The sequence below is a fragment of the Aulostomus chinensis genome, chromosome 16 (genome assembly GCF_037954235.1).
Source record: "Aulostomus chinensis isolate RoL2024-O1b breed Wild chromosome 16, RoL_Achi_v1.0, whole genome shotgun sequence".
Taxonomy (NCBI): Eukaryota; Metazoa; Chordata; class Actinopteri; order Syngnathiformes; family Aulostomidae; genus Aulostomus; species Aulostomus chinensis.
The window spans coordinates 19,343,281-19,362,122 of record NC_141335.1 but is presented as its reverse complement, the minus strand read 5'-3'; the positions used below and the strand labels follow the sequence as shown (position 1 = coordinate 19,362,122).

Genomic DNA, 18,842 nt, shown 5'->3' with positions numbered 1-18,842 from the left:
GCCCTTTTTTTAACCGATGTTGCATTGCGATATGACATACAGTAATAGAGTAAAAGTAAAAAAAAAAATAAAAAAATTTGAACATAATTCTTACCTTTATTTAAAAAAAATCCATACAAATGTTTATGGTGTGATTATTGTGAGGATCTGCATCAAACAAAGATGTTTTCTCAAGTCTGTAGAACATGATGTGTCAGCAGGATCTCTGACCCTGCAGCACCAAATGTTAATATTTAGTTTAAAATGGTATTTTGACACACAATTAGCCTTTCACCAATACTGCACCTTCCCACTGGAATATTTCTGTATTTACTTTGATTCAGATTATATTTTTAATGATTGTACGGCCCTAATTTGAAGGATGGAAATAAAAGGGAAAAAAATACTTAGAATCAACCCTTGGCTTCTATGTAACATAAATTACCTTTACCCTTTTAAAACTATGTGAATGTCACATTAAAGGCAGAGCAACCTAGATATGCATGTCTTACGGGCTTTGATGTGAATTTTAATTTTGGCATATCTTAAACAGAGTTGAATTAAATGTAAATCATTATTTGATTTGCTTAGCGGAATCACAAACCAGACAATTGCCTCTGCTAAGGAGTTAGGTTTCCAGATACTTTTTTTTTTGATGAAGTGCCCATATATTTCAACCATATCCACAAAAACACACACACACACACACACACATATGCATATATATATATGCATATGTGTGTGTGTGTGTGTGTGTGTGTGTGTATATATATATATATATATATATAAACTTTCACAGCACACCAGCAGTGATAATGGTGATAATCACAACTATTCTAAAACAAAGCAGCAATGGCTAGATCTCATCAGTGTTTCATGACAAATTATTCAAATAAAACTAAATTAACTTTACTGGCATGGTATTTTGGTTCAAATATTTCCCAAAGCATAACAAGAAACATATAAACAATTGAATGCAAGTATTTTAATAAATATTTATATTGTTTCAAAGTGACTGGGAACAAATTACATTTCTGGCTTGAAGAACTCACTGTCCAGCCTGAGAAATCATGGTGAGGTGATTTCTAAGAGTTAAAAGGTTTTCGAAATGGCTTATAAAAACAATACAGCAATGCACTGATAATAATAAAAAGAAAATGTACCTAATTATATTTAAAAAGCAAGTCCTCAGTGTTTCAATTTAATCAAAACTTGATAGAGGACCACTCACTTGGAGTGAAGTAATATTTGACCAGGAGTATCTATACTTTGACTGGGGGTTGTGTACTTTGTCAACCAGTGGATTTTGTCTAAACACTGAGATCAAAGTCACACCTTTGAGGTGTCATTTAGTCCTAAGCCTGGGACATTTAGTTGGTTTTGACTCTTAAACATGTGAAATGGAATACAAGCTTCCCATGAATAATAGGAAGAAAAAAATCAATCGGAAATGTCCCAAACATGAGTTTTGTGATTTCCCCTCGCGGTGGCTCTTGATTATCTTCACTTTTGTTTGACCTTGCCTTCTGTCCACTAGATGTCAGAATGATGCTGAAACAAAAAAGTTGGATTCTTTTTTTCCATCATGCGTTTCTTTGCCAAGTAAGTTTTCACAATACAAGGAATCTGCACATAATTACGGTCAAGAGCACTTTCTGAGAATGGCTTTACTTGGAAACAACATGAGTAAACTCTCCTTGGACCCACTAAGACTATTCATTTGAAACTGTAAAATTAAATTCATGTCAAACTCGAATCAAAACTCCATAAAACATAGCTGCTCTTCGCAAATATGTATGCAAGCTGAGAATGAACAGTCTTGCCTTTATTTTTTTTCAATATTAGTTTGATAAATCTCAGAAAACAAAACAACAGAGATAAGAGTTTATTTACCTATATGGATGCCCCAATTTATACGTATAAGAAAGAGAAAAAAAACAGCACGCTTAATTGTAAAATTGTAATTAAACAGCTAAATCCGAAATATTTACAGAGAAGTAATGTGGACTTGCAGATTCCATGGAAAGGAGTGAAGGACTCATACTGCACATAAACACTTATATTCACGTTCACATGAGTTGAGATATGATTCAGACATGAATCTAGTTTATTATTCTCAGTAGTATTATTCAAACTCCTTTGAAAGTAGATCACCCTTATAGAGCCCTACTGTAAGCCTTGACTTTTTGTTTCAGAATGATTGAACAGGAAGTCTTAGATTAGTTCAAAAACTGTACATTCATCGCATACAAGGAGTAAACATCTTTTCTTCTGTCCAGGTGAATTAAAAAGGAACTAGTCAGCCTTCTCTCTACTCATCTTAAATATTATGGAAATAGAGTTTGTATTTCTGCTGAATAATTTAACAACATAACAGAGTTACTGTAGTTCATCACTGATGAGTGCTGTCACCTTTTCTCAGAAATTATATTTGTCTCTTCTGTTAGATATGAAGTTAAATACACAGATAAACATGCAAAATGTACTGATTATCAAACAAGATCACTCAAACAACATCAACAAAAACTTCAACATCCATGTCCTAAAGTGATTCCACATTCAAATCTTTCTTTCAATCATCTGGCTTTCTTTTATTGTCTCTAAAAAAAACAATACCATTTTATAAACAGGAAGGGGTGTGTGGGAGTATTTCGCATGATTCAGTGATGTGTAATAAAGCCTTTAAAATCCTAAAAACTCATAAAACTCCCTGAATACATGCACGCATGCATTCACACACAGACACAGACACACACACACAGACACACACACACACACACATACACATATACAAGGTTATTACAACTCCCTACTCCCCTTCTATATACTGCACTCATGTACATTAGAGAGCAGGTGCCACTTTGGTTGCACTGAAATAAACTTGATCAGTGATTTATGTGCTACTGATAAGTAATTGGGTTTATTGTTAATTGAGGTCTGTATTTTCACTCTCTCTGTTCCAAGTGAATAGAGGCTAGTAACTGGTAGAGCTAGTTTTAGATCTGCAATAGCAGCTCTGGAGCCAGACATCTATGTCCTGGCTGAATTTATACTCACCTGGCAAATCTGTATTACCTGCAGCCTTTATTGCCCGACAAACTCAGGACTGTGTGTGTGTGTGTGTGTGTGTGTGTGTGTGTGTGTGTGTGTGTGTGTGTGTGTGTGTGTGTGTGTGTGTGTGTGTGTGTGTGTGTGGTATGGAGTGGTTTATTTGAACTGCAGATTGCTTTGGAGTGGTAATAATATAACACCCTGGATGTGAGTTGCCATTAAACCTCAGAGACAGAAAGGAAAAGGCTTCAATCCAACAGAGCTGTACTACATTTTTTGAAGCGTACACAGCCTTGGAGTGACCATAGAGACAGAGAAAACAATAGTGGGCATAAAGAGAGAGAGAGAGAGAGAGAGAGAGAGAGAGAGAGAGAGAGAGAGGGAGGGAGAAAACTCGTATTATCACTTGCATTGTGGTCTGTGATAGAGTATTTCTTGCTCCCATCACTTGTGTTCTTGTCAGCATGAAAAGACCTTGGAGACTTTGTTGAGTCACAAGATAAAAATGGTTACACAATACATTTCTGTGGAAATCAGGGCTGGATTAATCTGATATCAGGCTCCTGGACAACTGGCCCCCTGTCCATCCAGCATTTATCCACAGTATATGCATGAAACACAATTTTATTTGGTGTGAAGCACAATGTAAACTGAATTTATGAAGTTATTTTAATATAATATTGTGCACCCTTTCATTTGATAAGAATTTTTTTAAAAGATGTGTCAACAAATAGATTTGATTCTTTTGTTTCTGACACATCTAGTTGGTTCAAAATTAAGCACCAGCTCTGAGCTGACCCTCCGACTGGGTTGAGAGAAAAGGGATAATGATGGTGTTTCTGGATGTTTGTGGCCCAGTAAGGCCAGAATTAATCTCTGAAATGGACACAGGCCACAGAGGGCTCTGAGAAGTCCACATGTGCAGCAGATCAAGGTTGACCAGGAAAGTCCTGATTGCTGTTCGACGCATTTGCTCACAGTTTCTCCTGCATTGACACCCAAGACAGCTGATGGCGACAGACGATCATATGATTCAGGGGCAGAAACAAAATACACAGACCTGAAGACTGATCCACTATGGTGTTCCAGTGCTTGTGCAGCTGGTGCCAACAAGTCCACACAGTCACAACAAAGTGCCCAGTATGCGGATGTTTGCACAGACCCTCCACGTAGACCCTCTGATGATGGGATTAACGTCACAGGAAACCTCTCAAATGCTCATGCATGTGATGATGTGGAAAGTATAACACTAGCTGGAATTTGTGGGGTCTGAAGTAGTTATGTAGTTGCTCAGCATAGTTGTTAGTCTTGTGTCAGTGGATCAGAGTTCTCAATCTGAATCGGTCCAGGTTATGGTTGTAAGGTAAATCAGGAGATCAACTGCATGAATGTCAAATATCAAACTACCTCCTAATGATCACATCACTGCCTTCCACATCTGCTATGTCTGCCATCTGCTCAATAATAGCTTGCAGCTGCAAAGGAAGGAGAGGGAGGAGGAGGGGAAGGTGGAAGGAAAAACCCAGAGGGCCGAGGGGTAGAGGGAGGGCAGGCAGGGAGGGGAAAGGGAGGAAGGAGGGGGCGGTGAAAGCAGAGCTGTGATGCAGACAGCGAATCACATGAGCATGGATCTGTTTACAAACCGAGGGCTGCATAGACGAGAAGTGGAGAGGAGAGACGAGGAAGCAGAGAGGAGGAGGAGGAGGAGTGAATGTGAGAAGAAGAAAGCTTTAGCGTGAATGTGACTTAACATTAACCATATTGGCTTCTAGTGTATGTATCCCTCCATGTGCTCTGTGTTCAGAGCAGGAAGGCAAGGGGAAGAGATGCGGAGCTGCTTTTCACAGGAACACTAAGACTGCTTGCTTAGCTGGCTGTGCTGCTGAAGAACCCATCCATGTCCCTTTCCTTTGTGTCTCCATAATTGGCAAGAGCAAGTTTTCACAGGCACGGAGAAGGAAAACGTTATGAAGATTTAAAAGGAGAGGAGAAGGAGAGAAGAACCTTGTGACAATGTTTTGAGGTGGAGACAAAGCAAAAAAGCAGGTACTGTTCAGTCAGAGGTTCATTCTCAGGTTGCTGGATGGAATTTGGAGTGTATTTCTTCCTACTTGCATTGTTGTCTTTTTTATCCTCGAGGCTCAAATGTTCAGGGCTGTGTCATACAGCAGGAAGACACACAGGAATGCTTGTATTTCGGTGTGTTGTTGTCTGCATCGAGGAGGATGTTTTTGCCACATTTTTCAGATGAATCATTTCTCCTCACTGAATAAATAGTATTTGAAAAAGCAGCTGGTTATTTGGATGATGTCCTCTTGAGGAACTGGGAATCTTTAATCAAGTCTGCTCACTCCAGAACATAAGGATTTAACTCATCGTATATCCACAGAAACACAGGACTAAAACTCATCTTTTTTCAGGCTTAGAAACAATCACACAAAGTACCCAAATTTGGGATTTATCGGAGGTCACGACCCAAAAGATTTTCGGGGTTCAACATCAAAACATCTGGACATTTGATGCATCCTGTCCAATGGTGCAACGGTAAGTTTCCATTGCTCAAGCTTGAAATAATGAAAACCTTTCAACAGGTCAGAAGAAATACTTAAATGCGAAACGTAATTTTTTCAAATCGTATTCCACTGAAAAATGACGAAATGGCCTACTTAAAATTAGATGAAATAATTGACTAAATAGCATAGATGTGATTTTTGTGTGTCCGTTCTTCATTCAGCTACTACTTTCAAATAAGCGTTGACTCATATCCAGAATCCTTGTCAACCCATTCACTCTATGATGCAGATTACTCACTCCAGGAAAAATGAAGTCTGTCTTTCTAAAGCAATAGACAACTAGGATGATGGTCAGAAAGCTGTACGCTGCCCCATCTGACTCACCTTGGTGACCTTCCTTCCAAGTACTTCACTGTTGCTTTCTAGATAATCATAATTTTGAAAGTCTTCTGGTCCAAATGATGGTTAAGGAAAATCTCAAATCTGAAAAACTTAATCCATTTTGCCAAAATGCGTTCTCACTCTGCTCTAATTTCTAAGGTCGAAGTCTTTCTTCAGAGCCCAGGATATTCTGCTGGGTTTGGCTCTTATAGAGAGGATAGCAAAGGTTACCTATGTGCATGGGTAATACTACAATAGCTACCACTAATATTAATAATAGTAATTCCTGGGGATATTCTGCAGTTCTTATTCATAACTTGACAGTGTAAATCTTTTTCACCTACCCTTTACAATCAGGGCAAATGAATAAAAGTTATGTTTTTAATTATATACTGTGAAAGATTGGCAAATAAGTTTTACTCAACCGTAATTAACCATTGATTAATACCTTATGTAATGTCTTAAACATGTCCCCACTTCCGCCCTGAAACACACCCTCATCTCCCCCAGTTTTTCCATCCATCTTTACTGTAACCACTAAAGTTAACATGAACATCACTAGTAAATGTTTAGAAATATTTGTCAACTGTTTAATTAACAACTAATTAAGGAATTGGTAGCAGCTAACTAATCATTAATGTACTGTTATGTACCTTCATTATAAAGTTTATCACTATTTTAAATTAGCTTCCTAGGGACCAGTTTCAATGTTACTGAAGTGTCATGTTTAAGTGGTGCAGCTTCATGTAATAATTAATGTGAGGCCACAAATTAATTTATGAAGGACTGACACACAGAAGTGATGGATTTGTCAACAGCTGGTGACCAGCACTAATGGACATTCACATGCTTCAACACCAGCTGCGTGACTGGACGCCATTATGTTTTTAGGTCGTTCATCTTCTCATGAGCACAAACTCTCAGGAACGCCTTGGAAGTGTTTCTCCAGATTTGTCACAAACATTCTCTCGGACAAAATGATTAGAATTTGATAGCCAAAGGTCAAAGTAACTGCAGCATCAAAAATAATGTTTTTTGGCCATAGCTCAAGAACCCATATGTTGATTTTGACAACATTTTTCATAAACACTTAATATGCTTAAATGGTGATGTTTTTGTCAGGATATGAAGTCTTGGATCAAGATTCATATTCAAAAGGTCAAAGGCTAAGTTCATGATTACATCATAATATTCTGTAAGAACACTATCAGCATTATTCAGCCGGCACTATTCAACACCAAAAGAAAACAGACAAGTTAGACTTGATATGATAAATTTGACCAAAATCTTTCAGCGTCTTCACATAATTTATCAACTCTGAATTGACTTTGCAGTGAAGTTTGAGGCTTTAATTCAAATTTATTTATAAAAGAATGACATGACCAAAAAGAGCCACAATGTGTTTCTCTGTAAAATGAAAAATTACGGAGTCCTCAAAAGAACATTTTTATGTAACCAGGGTTTTTGCAAGGAAAAAAAACACGTATCCTGTTTAAACGTGTTCAGGTACAGTACCCTGTCAGACTGCATGTATTTTCAAGTCAAAAACCTTCCTTTGAGCTATTCACTATCAATGATTTACTAACTTCGTGCTAAGATTACAGCTGCCTACTCGTACATCTAAACCTCTGTCAAACCATAGCCAAATCCCCTAAATTCACACCAAGGAGGCACACTCCCGGTGTGACCCTTTTCCATTAGAGCCATCATCTTTGAATGGGGTCACTGCCCCATGTATTTTGTGGCACTTGACCTCAAAAAAGCATTTTGTGTTGCGGTTTAAAGTTGACACATTGTGTAGAATGAAAAGTGCCATTTTCAAGCCCTTCAGGCTGAAACTGCCTATTTTTTTCCCGAGGTGAAACTGCAGCCACTAAGTGCTCCTGGGCCAGGAAGCAAGTGGAACACATTCCTGTGTGATGCAAGGATAGTCATGGAAATGCTTTGTAGTGCCAGAGAGGGTTTTTTTATGTCGGGACTGTGAATTTTGTAAATATGTGTGAGATTTCTTTCCTGGCAAAACCACTGTGCATCACGAGGACACTAAACATCAGGAGAAATGAAAATAATCCTTTAATAGACCCTGTTTTTCTGCGGCTTAGATAAAAGTTATGCAGATATTTCATCCAGATATAATAGCTTCCTCTAGATCTTTACAATCACTCGTCCATTTCCCAAATACCTGTTTTTGCAGTTTGTAACTTGGTGTTAGCCGATAAGCTCTCCTGTGATTAACACTTAAAATGATACTTCACCCAAAAAATGATATTTTCTGGCTTTCAAGAACTCAAATGGGGCTTTTGAGCAAACAAACATGTTTTTCCCTCATTTATCACTTTTTTGTGGCTCCAGAATCCAAAAAGAGCCAGCTACACGTATTTAATCTGAACCCAATGGCGATTGACAGCTGAGAAGAGCTACAGCAACATATCACGAACAAAGCTAACCAAAAATGTCCTTATACAAACCTTGAAGGCACTGCCCAGTACATGTGACATCTTCTTTTTTCAACTATATGCTCAAAACTCCGCAAATACTAATAACCCCGTAAAGGTAATTGGTTGTTGTTGCTGTTTAAAACTCAAATCAGAGTGTTTGTGAATTACTGGCAAGTACAGTCATCTGGTTAAAGAAGACCTGCATTATACTAGACAATGTGTCTGAGACATCGTAAATGGATGGTGTAGAAAAGTTGCGCTGTTGTTAGCTGCCAGCTGCTATTAGCTTCAAGCTTAATACATGTGTCCGGCTCTTTCTTTATTCTGGAGACAAAAAGAAGTGATTAAAGACAGAAATAAAACTTTAGTCACTTCATGAACACAAGGACTCTATTTGTGTGTCTGAAAGACAAAATGCACGTTTTGAGTGAAGTATTGCTTCAGTGGCTCCAGGAACTGCTATAAGATGAAAAGACAAAATAGCACAGTGAGAGAGGAAGCTAAGAAGAGAAAAAAGAGAAGTGAGAACCTTACCTACTGTTAGTCATTCAGTCAGTGTAACGGCTGAATTGCACTGGATGTGAATCAACGTAGTCCCTGGAGGGAAATGAATAATATGCATCATAGAGTGGATAAATTGACATTGAAAGAAACAGATGAATTGCAAATGGGCATTCAATATGGGATTTTGCTTTTATACTACCTCTGTTGCTTTGTGATTAGGAGACGATTGCAGCCGAAAACCTTAGCTGATGTAAAATAAGAACTGGTCTCAAACTAGGCCACTTTTGAACTTACAAATAGCTAGCGCAACACATGGGAAGAAATTTTACAGGTATTGGCTCTTGTGGGTGGGCTTTTTTTTTTTTTTTTGCCATTAGCCTCAACGTAATAATAAACTCTGTACTAAGAACACTGATCCATCTAACCTACGTCCAACCTACCAAAAATATTGGTAGGTTGGACGTAGGTAAGTAAGTAGGTAAGATGAACCCTCTTTCTCATGAGGCAATCAAGCATTCACACAGATTTCATACCAAACTGACTAGTTTCAATGTAGTGTTTAGTGTGAACTTTACACCCTCACATGAAAGAAACCCTTGATAGCATTGCATGGAGTCCTGCAGTCATAAGGCAGATCACTTCACACAGTTACTGGTTTAGTGAAAGAGACACCTCAACAACGACAATAATAACAACAAAAACAACGGTTGGCGATCATTAAACTTATCTGTCATTTGCAGTCTCTTCATGTGGGGATGTTCATTGTCGCCAGCTCCAGTGTGATCAGCTGGTATTTGGTGTTAAGAGTGTCACCATGCTTTAGCTGTGCTGATTGGTTCAGTGTTAAACTCAGCAGAATGAAAAACATCATCCCACCAAATAATGGATCAGAACACTCTATACATGCTGGTTTAGAGTGCACAGCTTAATTAAGTTAAAGGGAAGCACGTTTGGCAAAATAAACAACAGACAGGAGCGGAGTCACTGCCCTAATGCCAAAAACGTGTGTATGTTTGTCCATCCTGGGCCCCTGAAGATACAACAAAGTGGGCCTAATGAGAAAGGGCATGCTCCTTATTTAGAAGTAGAAGTCTCATTCTAAGCTAAAGGAATAGTTCAGGTGATTATTCAGATGAAAATTATTCCATCATAAATCCTTCACACTGGACCTTTAAGGATGCACTGTGGTTTGAAACAAGAGGGTTCCCAGATCCAATGTGGAGGATTTGTGTGCCACTTAAACAGTTTGAAACCCACACTCTAAAATCTAAAATCTAATCCCACGTCCTCACTGTGGGAGGTAGAAAAGGGTATGTGTGGGGCTGCTATCAAGGCCTTTGTCAAAGCACCTAGAAACATAATGTGGGGAGTTGGGAGGACCCCCAGTGGAAGAATGAAGTGTAGGATGAGAACGATACAGTAGGGTACACAAATGGGCATACAAACAATGCTAAACCTATGCATAGAAAAAATCTAAGCCACCATCCTACTGGTCTTAAAAGTTAGCTCTCATGCTAACATCCTGAGTTGATGTAGCTATTTGTTGGCAAATGAAACTAGCATTCTCTTTTAAAAGACATCAATCAATATTACTGTCCCAAAGGTTTTAATTCCTTAATTGGTTTAGCTATGAGACTTTACCTCTTGGTCAATATTACTGTGTGAAATTAAATAATGTTCAATATGTTGCCTCCCTGATGGAGGTGTTGAGTGTCGAGGCAGGAGTAGGCAGGAGTCAGAATTGTCTACAGAATAATGTCTGCAATAATACTGCAGTTTTCTTTTAAAAAGGATCCATCCATTCCATCCACCCATTGGGTGAAGTTTTCATTCAGTCCACAAAACAATTCAGGAGTTTCACAAGAAAAACTGTTGTAGTAATCTTCCAAGCTATTTAACTGAACAATGACCACAAAAGAAAAATAATTCGAAAACAGTAAAATACATCCATACTGCTCAAAATACCCTGAGGCTAGCTTTAACACCAGTACTGTTTTCAGTTTTGAGTGAACTATCCCTTTAACTTCAAGTGTCAAAACTACAAGGCCAACTTAAAACAGTAATACAAAAACCAAGTTGTTGGTCCAAAATACAGTGCCTCTTTTGTATCAACAAATTTGTCGAAAAGTGAGAATGTCCCCACAATGTGCGTGGGCAACAGCATGCTTACGCGCACACACACACACACACACACACACACACACACACACACACACACTGACTATACTGTTTATGCTAGCATGTTCTGGCTGTGTAACAAATGCAGTTGTATTCTCATAATGGTTACAAATGGATTCAGTCTTAAAATGCCAAATGTAAAACATCCTTTTTGAATACCTATTTGGTTTTTAAATGTCACATTATTTAGGCTACATTACTCACATGGTAGCTGTAATTCACTATGACACTTGTGCTGCATCAATTCATGTTTCAGTGAATGCATTCAATAGTTTGGGTTTTTCTTTGTGGATAAGCACATTTCATTCCTTGACAAACATTAACACGATTTCCTAACTATTTGAAACGCTTGAAATGAACTGAGGCACAAATGATTTCAAAGAAGAAAACTTAGACTGACTGGCTAAAATCATCCTTTCATAAACTACTGTCTTTGCAAGAAAAGGAAATATTTCAGTTTTTAGAGCTTGAATTGATTCTAAAGAAACATTTTTATTCGCTTTCACACAAGTATTTTAGGCAGTAATGTAATACTATCACGCATACGGTAATGGTTCAAATGGTTAGTTTCTATTTCTATGCTTTAAATTCTGTTTTTATGCATGTTGTATCATAGGCATATTTATTCAATATTTTTTCATTCTGTCTTCCTTTTCTTGTATCCAATCCTCTCAGGGTGTATGTGTGATATTGGATTGCAGAACTCAGACCCCTCCTGCAAGATGACGTCTGAACCACTTTTCCATTTACCGCTCAATGTCTACATTATCATTCTGGGAATCGGCCTTTTCATCCTCATGCTCAGCCTCATCTTCTGCTGCTACCTATCCAGGTATGAGACATAAGACCATAAGATGTAAAGCAATATAGTAGGACAATAAATTGTATGAACCCGCTTTCAGCATTTAACATACTCAGATACCTTGAGACATCTATGCACGCAGAGGCCTAATTGTATAACACATAAATACAAGCTGGTTTGACTGACAAAACATCAGATGCTGCTGAAAGCAGTTTCAGAGTGGCTTTGTTGAGGTTAACATTCAGGGTTTCAGGACAAACCAGTTCAACCACAAGAAGGGTGTGTTTTGTTAATTTGGTTATCAGTCTGTCATATTTGTTCAAAAACCTCAATTACTGTGTTAGTTCCTCCTCTGTGTATTCTGCTTCAGACAGAAAAGGTTCACGATTTTGATCTTAAAAGGTTGGCCATGATTAGAAAAAGCAGTTGCTCTAGTCCACAACAACAAGTTTTGCTGGTTTAAATTACATGAGGAATTTTGAGGTGCTACTTTAAATCACTGTGCCCGATCACGATAGCAGTGCACAACCAGAATTTTTGGATTAATTTTTTTTATAATCTTTTCTAAGTTAATCAGCATCAGCAGTTCTATGTGGGACTCTTCAATGCATACACAGATGAGACGAGGGTATCTGCTTGTCTGATCTAGGCAAACCAGCATATTTCCCCAAAAATTGTTGTGTTCCTTTAAGTACAGAGTCCTTCTATACGGACAATTGGTGCATAAAAAAACAGTTTTTTGAGATAAGGGAAAAAAAAAATTGTGAAATACATTAGTTAGAAATTAAAATGTTAATTTGTTCACTGAAACTAGAACAATGGTTACCCAATTCTACTTTTATAACGTATTCTCAACCTTAATGAATGTTTTGGCATGGACTTGCTTCAAACAGTGCTCTAAATCTGCTTGTGTTGAGCGTAGATGCACAGGCTGCTACTTGAATTTTGCATTGTGTGAATTCCAGGCCTGCGTCTACCCAGCTGATTCATTCAGCATGATAAGACATGCTCAGATAAAGACAGAAGTGGAGCCACAAGGCACATTATAGAATTTTTAAAAACTCTAGATTACATCGTGATAACTTTGTTGTGTTTCACAGACTCCGACGACAAGGCGCTAGAGAACAGTTTGGCTACAATGAGGTAATACATTGATATCATTTCCACTGTGACCATAAACTGTGGGCCTAATCCAGATGACATAAATCTACATTTTTGTGTGAAATGTATGCACATTGTCATGGAACCATCCTTGTCAACAGGTTGTTTTGAAAGGAGCAGGGAAGAAACTCAGCCTTCTTGGTGTAAGTTGAACAATGTGTGAATGGGATGAGAAATGCTGATACATATAGGTCAGGACATACATATTTCAAGACACGTACACGCGGCAGAGCTGCCATTTTGAACACTATGCTACATGCCCTTTCCATTTCCAAAATATATATGTCAGGTCTGCTGAGGCCTACTTTGTTGTTACTGTTCCAGCTGTAAAATGAATGTTGCATAACCCCCCACAAAATGACTTGTTACAGTATTTGAGAGCAAAGCAGTATGCAGCCTCCAGGTGGCGCTGGAAAGTTGCCGCAGACACAATCTCCATATCTTGTAAAAAAACAGAGAGATTTCCCCTGCCGGTGATGAGCATAACAAGAATTTATGCAAACACATTTCCCAGGGCTTGACTTCAAGGGGTCGTTCTGTATATTAAAATATTATGCACTATAAATGTAACAGTGTCAAAAGAACAACAAAGGGCCTTTTTTTCACCAGCATTGTAGACAGAATTTTCAGATTGCAGGTGTAATCACCACCTAGTCAAGTAGAAAAATGACCAAATAAATATTCTGTAGTGGTTACTTAAGTGGAAAATCTACCTTTTTCCACCCTGAATAAAAAAGAAAATGAAAGAAAGAACTTTCATTATCTGCTAGTAATGTCATGTGAAGGCGCTTATGGCTATTTTTTAAGAGTAGTTCCAATTCCATGCTACATAAGAATTGTAACTAGGAAACTGACTTAATTTCAGAGTGTGGTGTTCCACAAAGTGCGCAACATAAAGACCTACTAGCAGTCAGCAAAAACTTTAATAAACTGTGGTAACTTCCAGAACATCTTTACCAAGGAATGAATGTCATGGCTGTACAGTCTACATTCTGACCTTGTTGAACTGTGTATTGACTGAGTTGGATCTCGATGTTTTGAAGACACACAATACCTCTGATTTATATTTTCAGCAAACATGTGCAGTTTGTTTAGAAGAGTTTCGCAGCCGGGATGAGCTTGGAGTGTGTCCGTGCTCCCATGCATTCCACAAGAAGTAAGTTTTCCACTCTTGCTTCCTAATCAATTTGCACCTCTCCATGGCAAACACAGCAACTGTTCTACAGCTAATTTTGCTGACTGCTACCGGAATAAGTCCAAAATCCCTGAAGTGTGTTAGAAGTGCTGAACATTCTGATACATGAACAAATTTTAACGTTTTCTTCTGCTGCACAAAACACAAGAGCATTCTCAAGCTTTTGACCCTCTTAAAAACAGCTAGCGAGAAGCTAAACAAGACCACGTAATTATATTAAATGTCATAACATCTGCGTGGAGTAGTTCATTTGTAGCACAATGTTAGCTTTGTACTTCTAACAATGGCAGGTTCGCTACGAATACTAAAAGTAAGTGTTCCTTTGTGAAGACCAAGCTGGGTGACGGGACGTCAAACGAATATCACAGCATTACAAAAATGTACGTCTCTTCCAATTAATGAACAGTCACTTAATTCACATTTTAATAGTCCTAATACAGCTCTGACAAGACCATAAATACAGTATGCTGAAACTATTCAAGGGAAAGTATCAACTAAAGTAACTCTAATGAGCAAAAGTTGGTGAGAGGCTCTAAATACTGGTTTTCGATACGTTTTTAGTTAATTAGCCACTTAGCGAATAAAATCATCATTTTGATTTAAGGCTGAAAGAGTTTGGAAAAAATCAATATCTGATTGTTTTTTTACTGATACTGAAATTGCAATATGTTTTACTATATTAGACAAGCATATTTCAATCAATATACAATTAATTTCCCCGCTGCACCTAATGTTATAAATATATGCCACATGATTAAATTCCAGTATAAAAAAAACTCCTGTTATTTTTTGGTCGAGGGAACCCATGGCATTGCAGGTTTGCCTACAACAATGTGACTTCCCTGCAGCATTCTATTGCCTTATATTTTTGTGACTCAAGTCTATTTTTTTTAATCTCACGCAAGCACTTTAGGAGCAAACACTGCATTCATAAATTCCAGTGCCAAAGGTTTTATTAAAAATAAAAGCCATGAAAACCACTGGCCTATATTTTAGATACCTCTTGATGCGCAAAAATCTCGATTAACCAGTTCACAGGATTGGTGGATTTCTGCCTTCAAGTTAACAAGCAAAGCAGTCAGACGTGCAGGGAAAGACAGAAAAGAATCATCAGCCTCTTTGCCACTTTGGTGCTCTGGAGAAAATGACGAGCAAGTTCCTGACAACCTAATTCCCTTGCACGTTTGAACATGTGCGTGCTTTATGCAACAGCGACTCGGTTCTACACTGCAGTGAAGATGTAACATTGGCAACTGAGCTTTAAGACAAGTTTCCTAGTGTTTTTGGTCAACATGAACCAGTATCACCAGTCACTGTTAACTGTAAATATGTATCTTGCATGTCTTGCTGTTTTGTGCTTTTCAACAAAATTTTAATACCTCGTCTTCATTCCCAACATGTTTACCGCCACCCAGCTCCATCATTTGTGAACCTCGTTTCTATTTCAATTGACAGGACTCTCATATTCTGATCTGTTTTTCTCAGGTGTCTCCTAAAATGGTTAGAGATCCGTAGCGTCTGTCCCATGTGCAACAAGCTTGTTTGTCGCCTCCAGCCTGGACCCCCACAAGCCCCCGAGCAGCCACAGAGTCTCCTGGAGGTCTGAGAGAGGAAGGCATGTTAGGGAGCAAGAGATGGCCCTAGTTCCTCTTAAGTTGATTGTAATTTTAATGACACAAACATTTTGAGGCAGAGCTGATGTAGCAGAGGTAATTATATAAATGTGTGAGTTAAAAGAGAAATTGCAGAACCAAAGAAAAAAAAACAACTTTGTGACCTATTTCACAGAGGGAAAAAAAAGTATATATCAGGATTTAAAAAATGATAATATGTAGACAAGCTTACCGGCATCATCAGTTTCCAACTGCACCTCCAATGCGCATTCACTGATGGAGCTGTCTGAGAAATCATAAACGTGTAACTGTGATAACATGCCTGGTTGGTGGTTGGTGGTAACCTGGGATGTGACAGTATAGTAAATTTTGGGTTGTCTAATGACATGACAAGACTGACCAAGAAATATCAGGCTGAAAACCCCAAAACTACAATTTTCAGTACGTAACTTATCAAAAGGCAGACTGCTCAAATGAGAACTTCACCAACTGAACACAATGAAAGTGCTGACAATGTCCAAGTGGGATTGAATATTAAAAGTGTTAAAATGAAAAAAAATGCAGTGGTTTGGTTCAAGAAAGAGGTCACAAAACCTCTTCAGCCAGCCAGCTTGTCGTATGTGTTAGCTGCTACAAGTGTAACACACTTGAATCTCAGAACCAACTGTTAGCAGTGTAGTTGCTTTGTGGCTAATATTGGTGCAAGGTATTTATGTAAAAGTGTTTTTTTTTGTAAAGAAAATGTTTGTTAAAGTGTTGGCTGCACTCTGTGCACCTGCTATCAAACACTGAAAAGATCTATAGTTTGTTTGTAGCTCAAATCAAAGTGCTTGCAGATTATTGAGCAAATATCTGGGTAAAGACGACTTGGATTATACTAGATGATGCCATTAGCTTCAAGCTAATTATACGTGGCTGTCTCTTTCTGCATTCTTGAGTCACAAAGAAGTAATGCAGGAGGTGAAACACCTTTTTTAGACACAGATTCATGAGTACTTTAAAGGCTAAATTCACTTTTTGGGTGAAGTATTGCTTTAAAAACTGTAAAATGTATGCACTAGGCACTGCCCTCAGACATTATTGCAATGGAAATAAACATGTGCCACCTACATTTTTGTGCCAAACAAACAAAAATTAAAAAAAATCAAAATATCAAAATATATCCTATATATTTTTATTTTGACAGATGACATTTATGATGATTAATGTGTCCAAATCCCAGGTGTGTCATCTTTGCAAAGTTTTTCAGACTGTTTTGGGACACAGCAGTGGATTTCTCTTGGCTGCTAGCTACTAGTGAGCCATAAACCTGGATTCTGCACTTCAACACTTATTTGTCTTTTCCAAATGTATATTGGTTACTTGGATGTTTTTCTATGTGAGCTCTTAAAGTAACAATTAAAGTAACAATTGTCTGATTCATTTAGGACTTGGAGAATTCTTGGGTACCAGTTAGGTGAAATAATATGCAAATTCCACATTCTAAGGCCAAGTGAGGTCAGAGAAAATAACCGAGGGTCATCCCGTGTCATCCATTCACTTGTGTGGTGCCTTAAGGCTTGTAGGGGATGTTGATAATGTTGTACTAATGAGATTACTTCTGCCTGCAGAACAGCTCTGCCTCAGAGAAATGTTTGTACGACGAACTCCAACTAGCTCCATTTCCAGTGTGTACAAAAATGACATGAAGCTCTGTGTGAGAATGATGTGTCTTGATCTTTCACCACAATCGAAGAGCCCGGAGCTTGGAACCAAGACGATTCATCCATCAGACACCAGCTCTGAGGATTTCAAAACATCCTCAAGCCTTTTATAAATGGGAGCGCAAAGGCAGAGACTGAAAAAGGATGTTAAAGCATTTCATTTAAAAAAACAGAACATTATTGAGTGCTAACAGGAACCAGGGAAGGTGTATACATGGGTGTCCATCTTCCATATCCGGTGAAGCTGAGAGTAGAAAGTGGAGCCTCGACTGAGGGACAGATGAGTCACAGAGGCTCTGATAGAAAAGATTACATGCTGTCACATGCACATGCGTGTTCAATATATCCAGCTACAAATTAGGTCCTAAATGCTTAACTCACAAAAGTAACACATATTGTATACATGTTTTTTTTAAGTTATTTCTAAGAAAGTGTTTTGTATTATAACTGGCTTTCAATAAAGTGTTTCACTTATACCTAAACACCTTGACTTTGCATTTGGAAAATCATCAAAGGAAGAAGAGGAAAACACGTTTCTACTTGTGGATGATATGTATTACATATCATTGTATTATTATAAAGATCCTGTACTTTTACTCTGTAACCTTCTATTACTCAGTCATTTTGCAGTATATTAGGTCATAAAATAATTGGCAAAAATATGACTGTGTGATGATATTAAGAGCGTAACCAAGCAATCGTCTCTGTGTTCCAGTATGAACGGATCCTGGTCACAATTAAACATTTAATTATAACATTTTAGATATTAATCCTTGGTCAGATTTAGAAAAGATAGTTCTTATTGATAAAATTTCTTTAATTCTTTTAAAACTCCACTTTTGTGTGTGCGTGTGTGTGTGTGTGTGTGTGTGTGTGTGTGTGTGTGTGTGTGTGTGTGTGTGTGTGTGTGTGTGTGTGTAAAACCATAAAATAAAAATAATGTGCTTGGAAATATGAATCTTTTCAAGGCCAAATGCAACAAAAATGTTTAAGTGAAATGACCAAACCATGAGTGGTCTGTCCCTCAAATTAATACAAATAATTTTGGATTAAGGATCAGGAGTTTGTGTTTCCTACACTGGTATTTATGGGTTGAATGTTAATAAGACAACGGTTGGATTAAACCGGAAAATTCTTCCTCAAGTTCTTCTCAGCTTCCAGTGATATGTTTTAGAACCACTGATTTGGTTTGTCAATCGCTCAATAACCACATGCTTCGAGCGCCCCCTTCTGACAAATCAAGCATTGACCCCGCTTTCTTCCGCTTGTCGACGTCACTCATCTTCAAAATAAATGTGGGGAATTTGTAGATGTGAAGACACTG

The 18,842-nt window shown here is 38.0% G+C and overlaps 1 protein-coding gene across 2 annotated transcripts; it reads left to right on the top strand.

The window, feature by feature from the left end:
* Positions 1-4,661: 4,661 nt before the first annotated feature.
* LOC147247737 (RING finger protein 122-like) lies at positions 4,662-17,241 on the top strand. Of its 2 annotated transcripts, XM_086180952.1 has the most exons (7): positions 4,664-5,076; positions 5,451-5,574; positions 11,720-11,876; positions 12,947-12,989; positions 13,109-13,150; positions 14,081-14,163; positions 15,688-17,241. In XM_086180952.1, exons 2-7 carry the CDS (start codon positions 5,550-5,552, stop codon positions 15,806-15,808), a joined length of 471 nt encoding a protein of 156 aa, XP_086037078.1. In that variant the 5' UTR covers positions 4,664-5,076; positions 5,451-5,549; the 3' UTR covers positions 15,809-17,241. The 2 variants fall into 2 exon arrangements, with proteins under 2 accessions (XP_086037079.1, XP_086037078.1); XM_086180953.1 differs by lacking the exon at positions 5,451-5,574 and having other exon boundaries at positions 4,662-5,076.
* Positions 17,242-18,842: the final 1,601 nt, after the last annotated feature.

What these genes read in the sequence shown, in the direction of transcription:
- LOC147247737 (XM_086180952.1), top strand. Translation starts at nt 5,550, where the DNA reads ATGCATCCTGTCCAATGGTGCAACG. An exon ending in AACAGTTTGGCTACAATGAG is followed by an intron (nt 12,990 to 13,108) that starts GTAATACATTGA and finishes CCTTGTCAACAG; the next exon opens with GTTGTTTTGAAAGGAGCAGG. An exon ending in TCCCATGCATTCCACAAGAA is followed by an intron (nt 14,164 to 15,687) that starts GTAAGTTTTCCA and finishes TGTTTTTCTCAG; the next exon opens with GTGTCTCCTAAAATGGTTAG.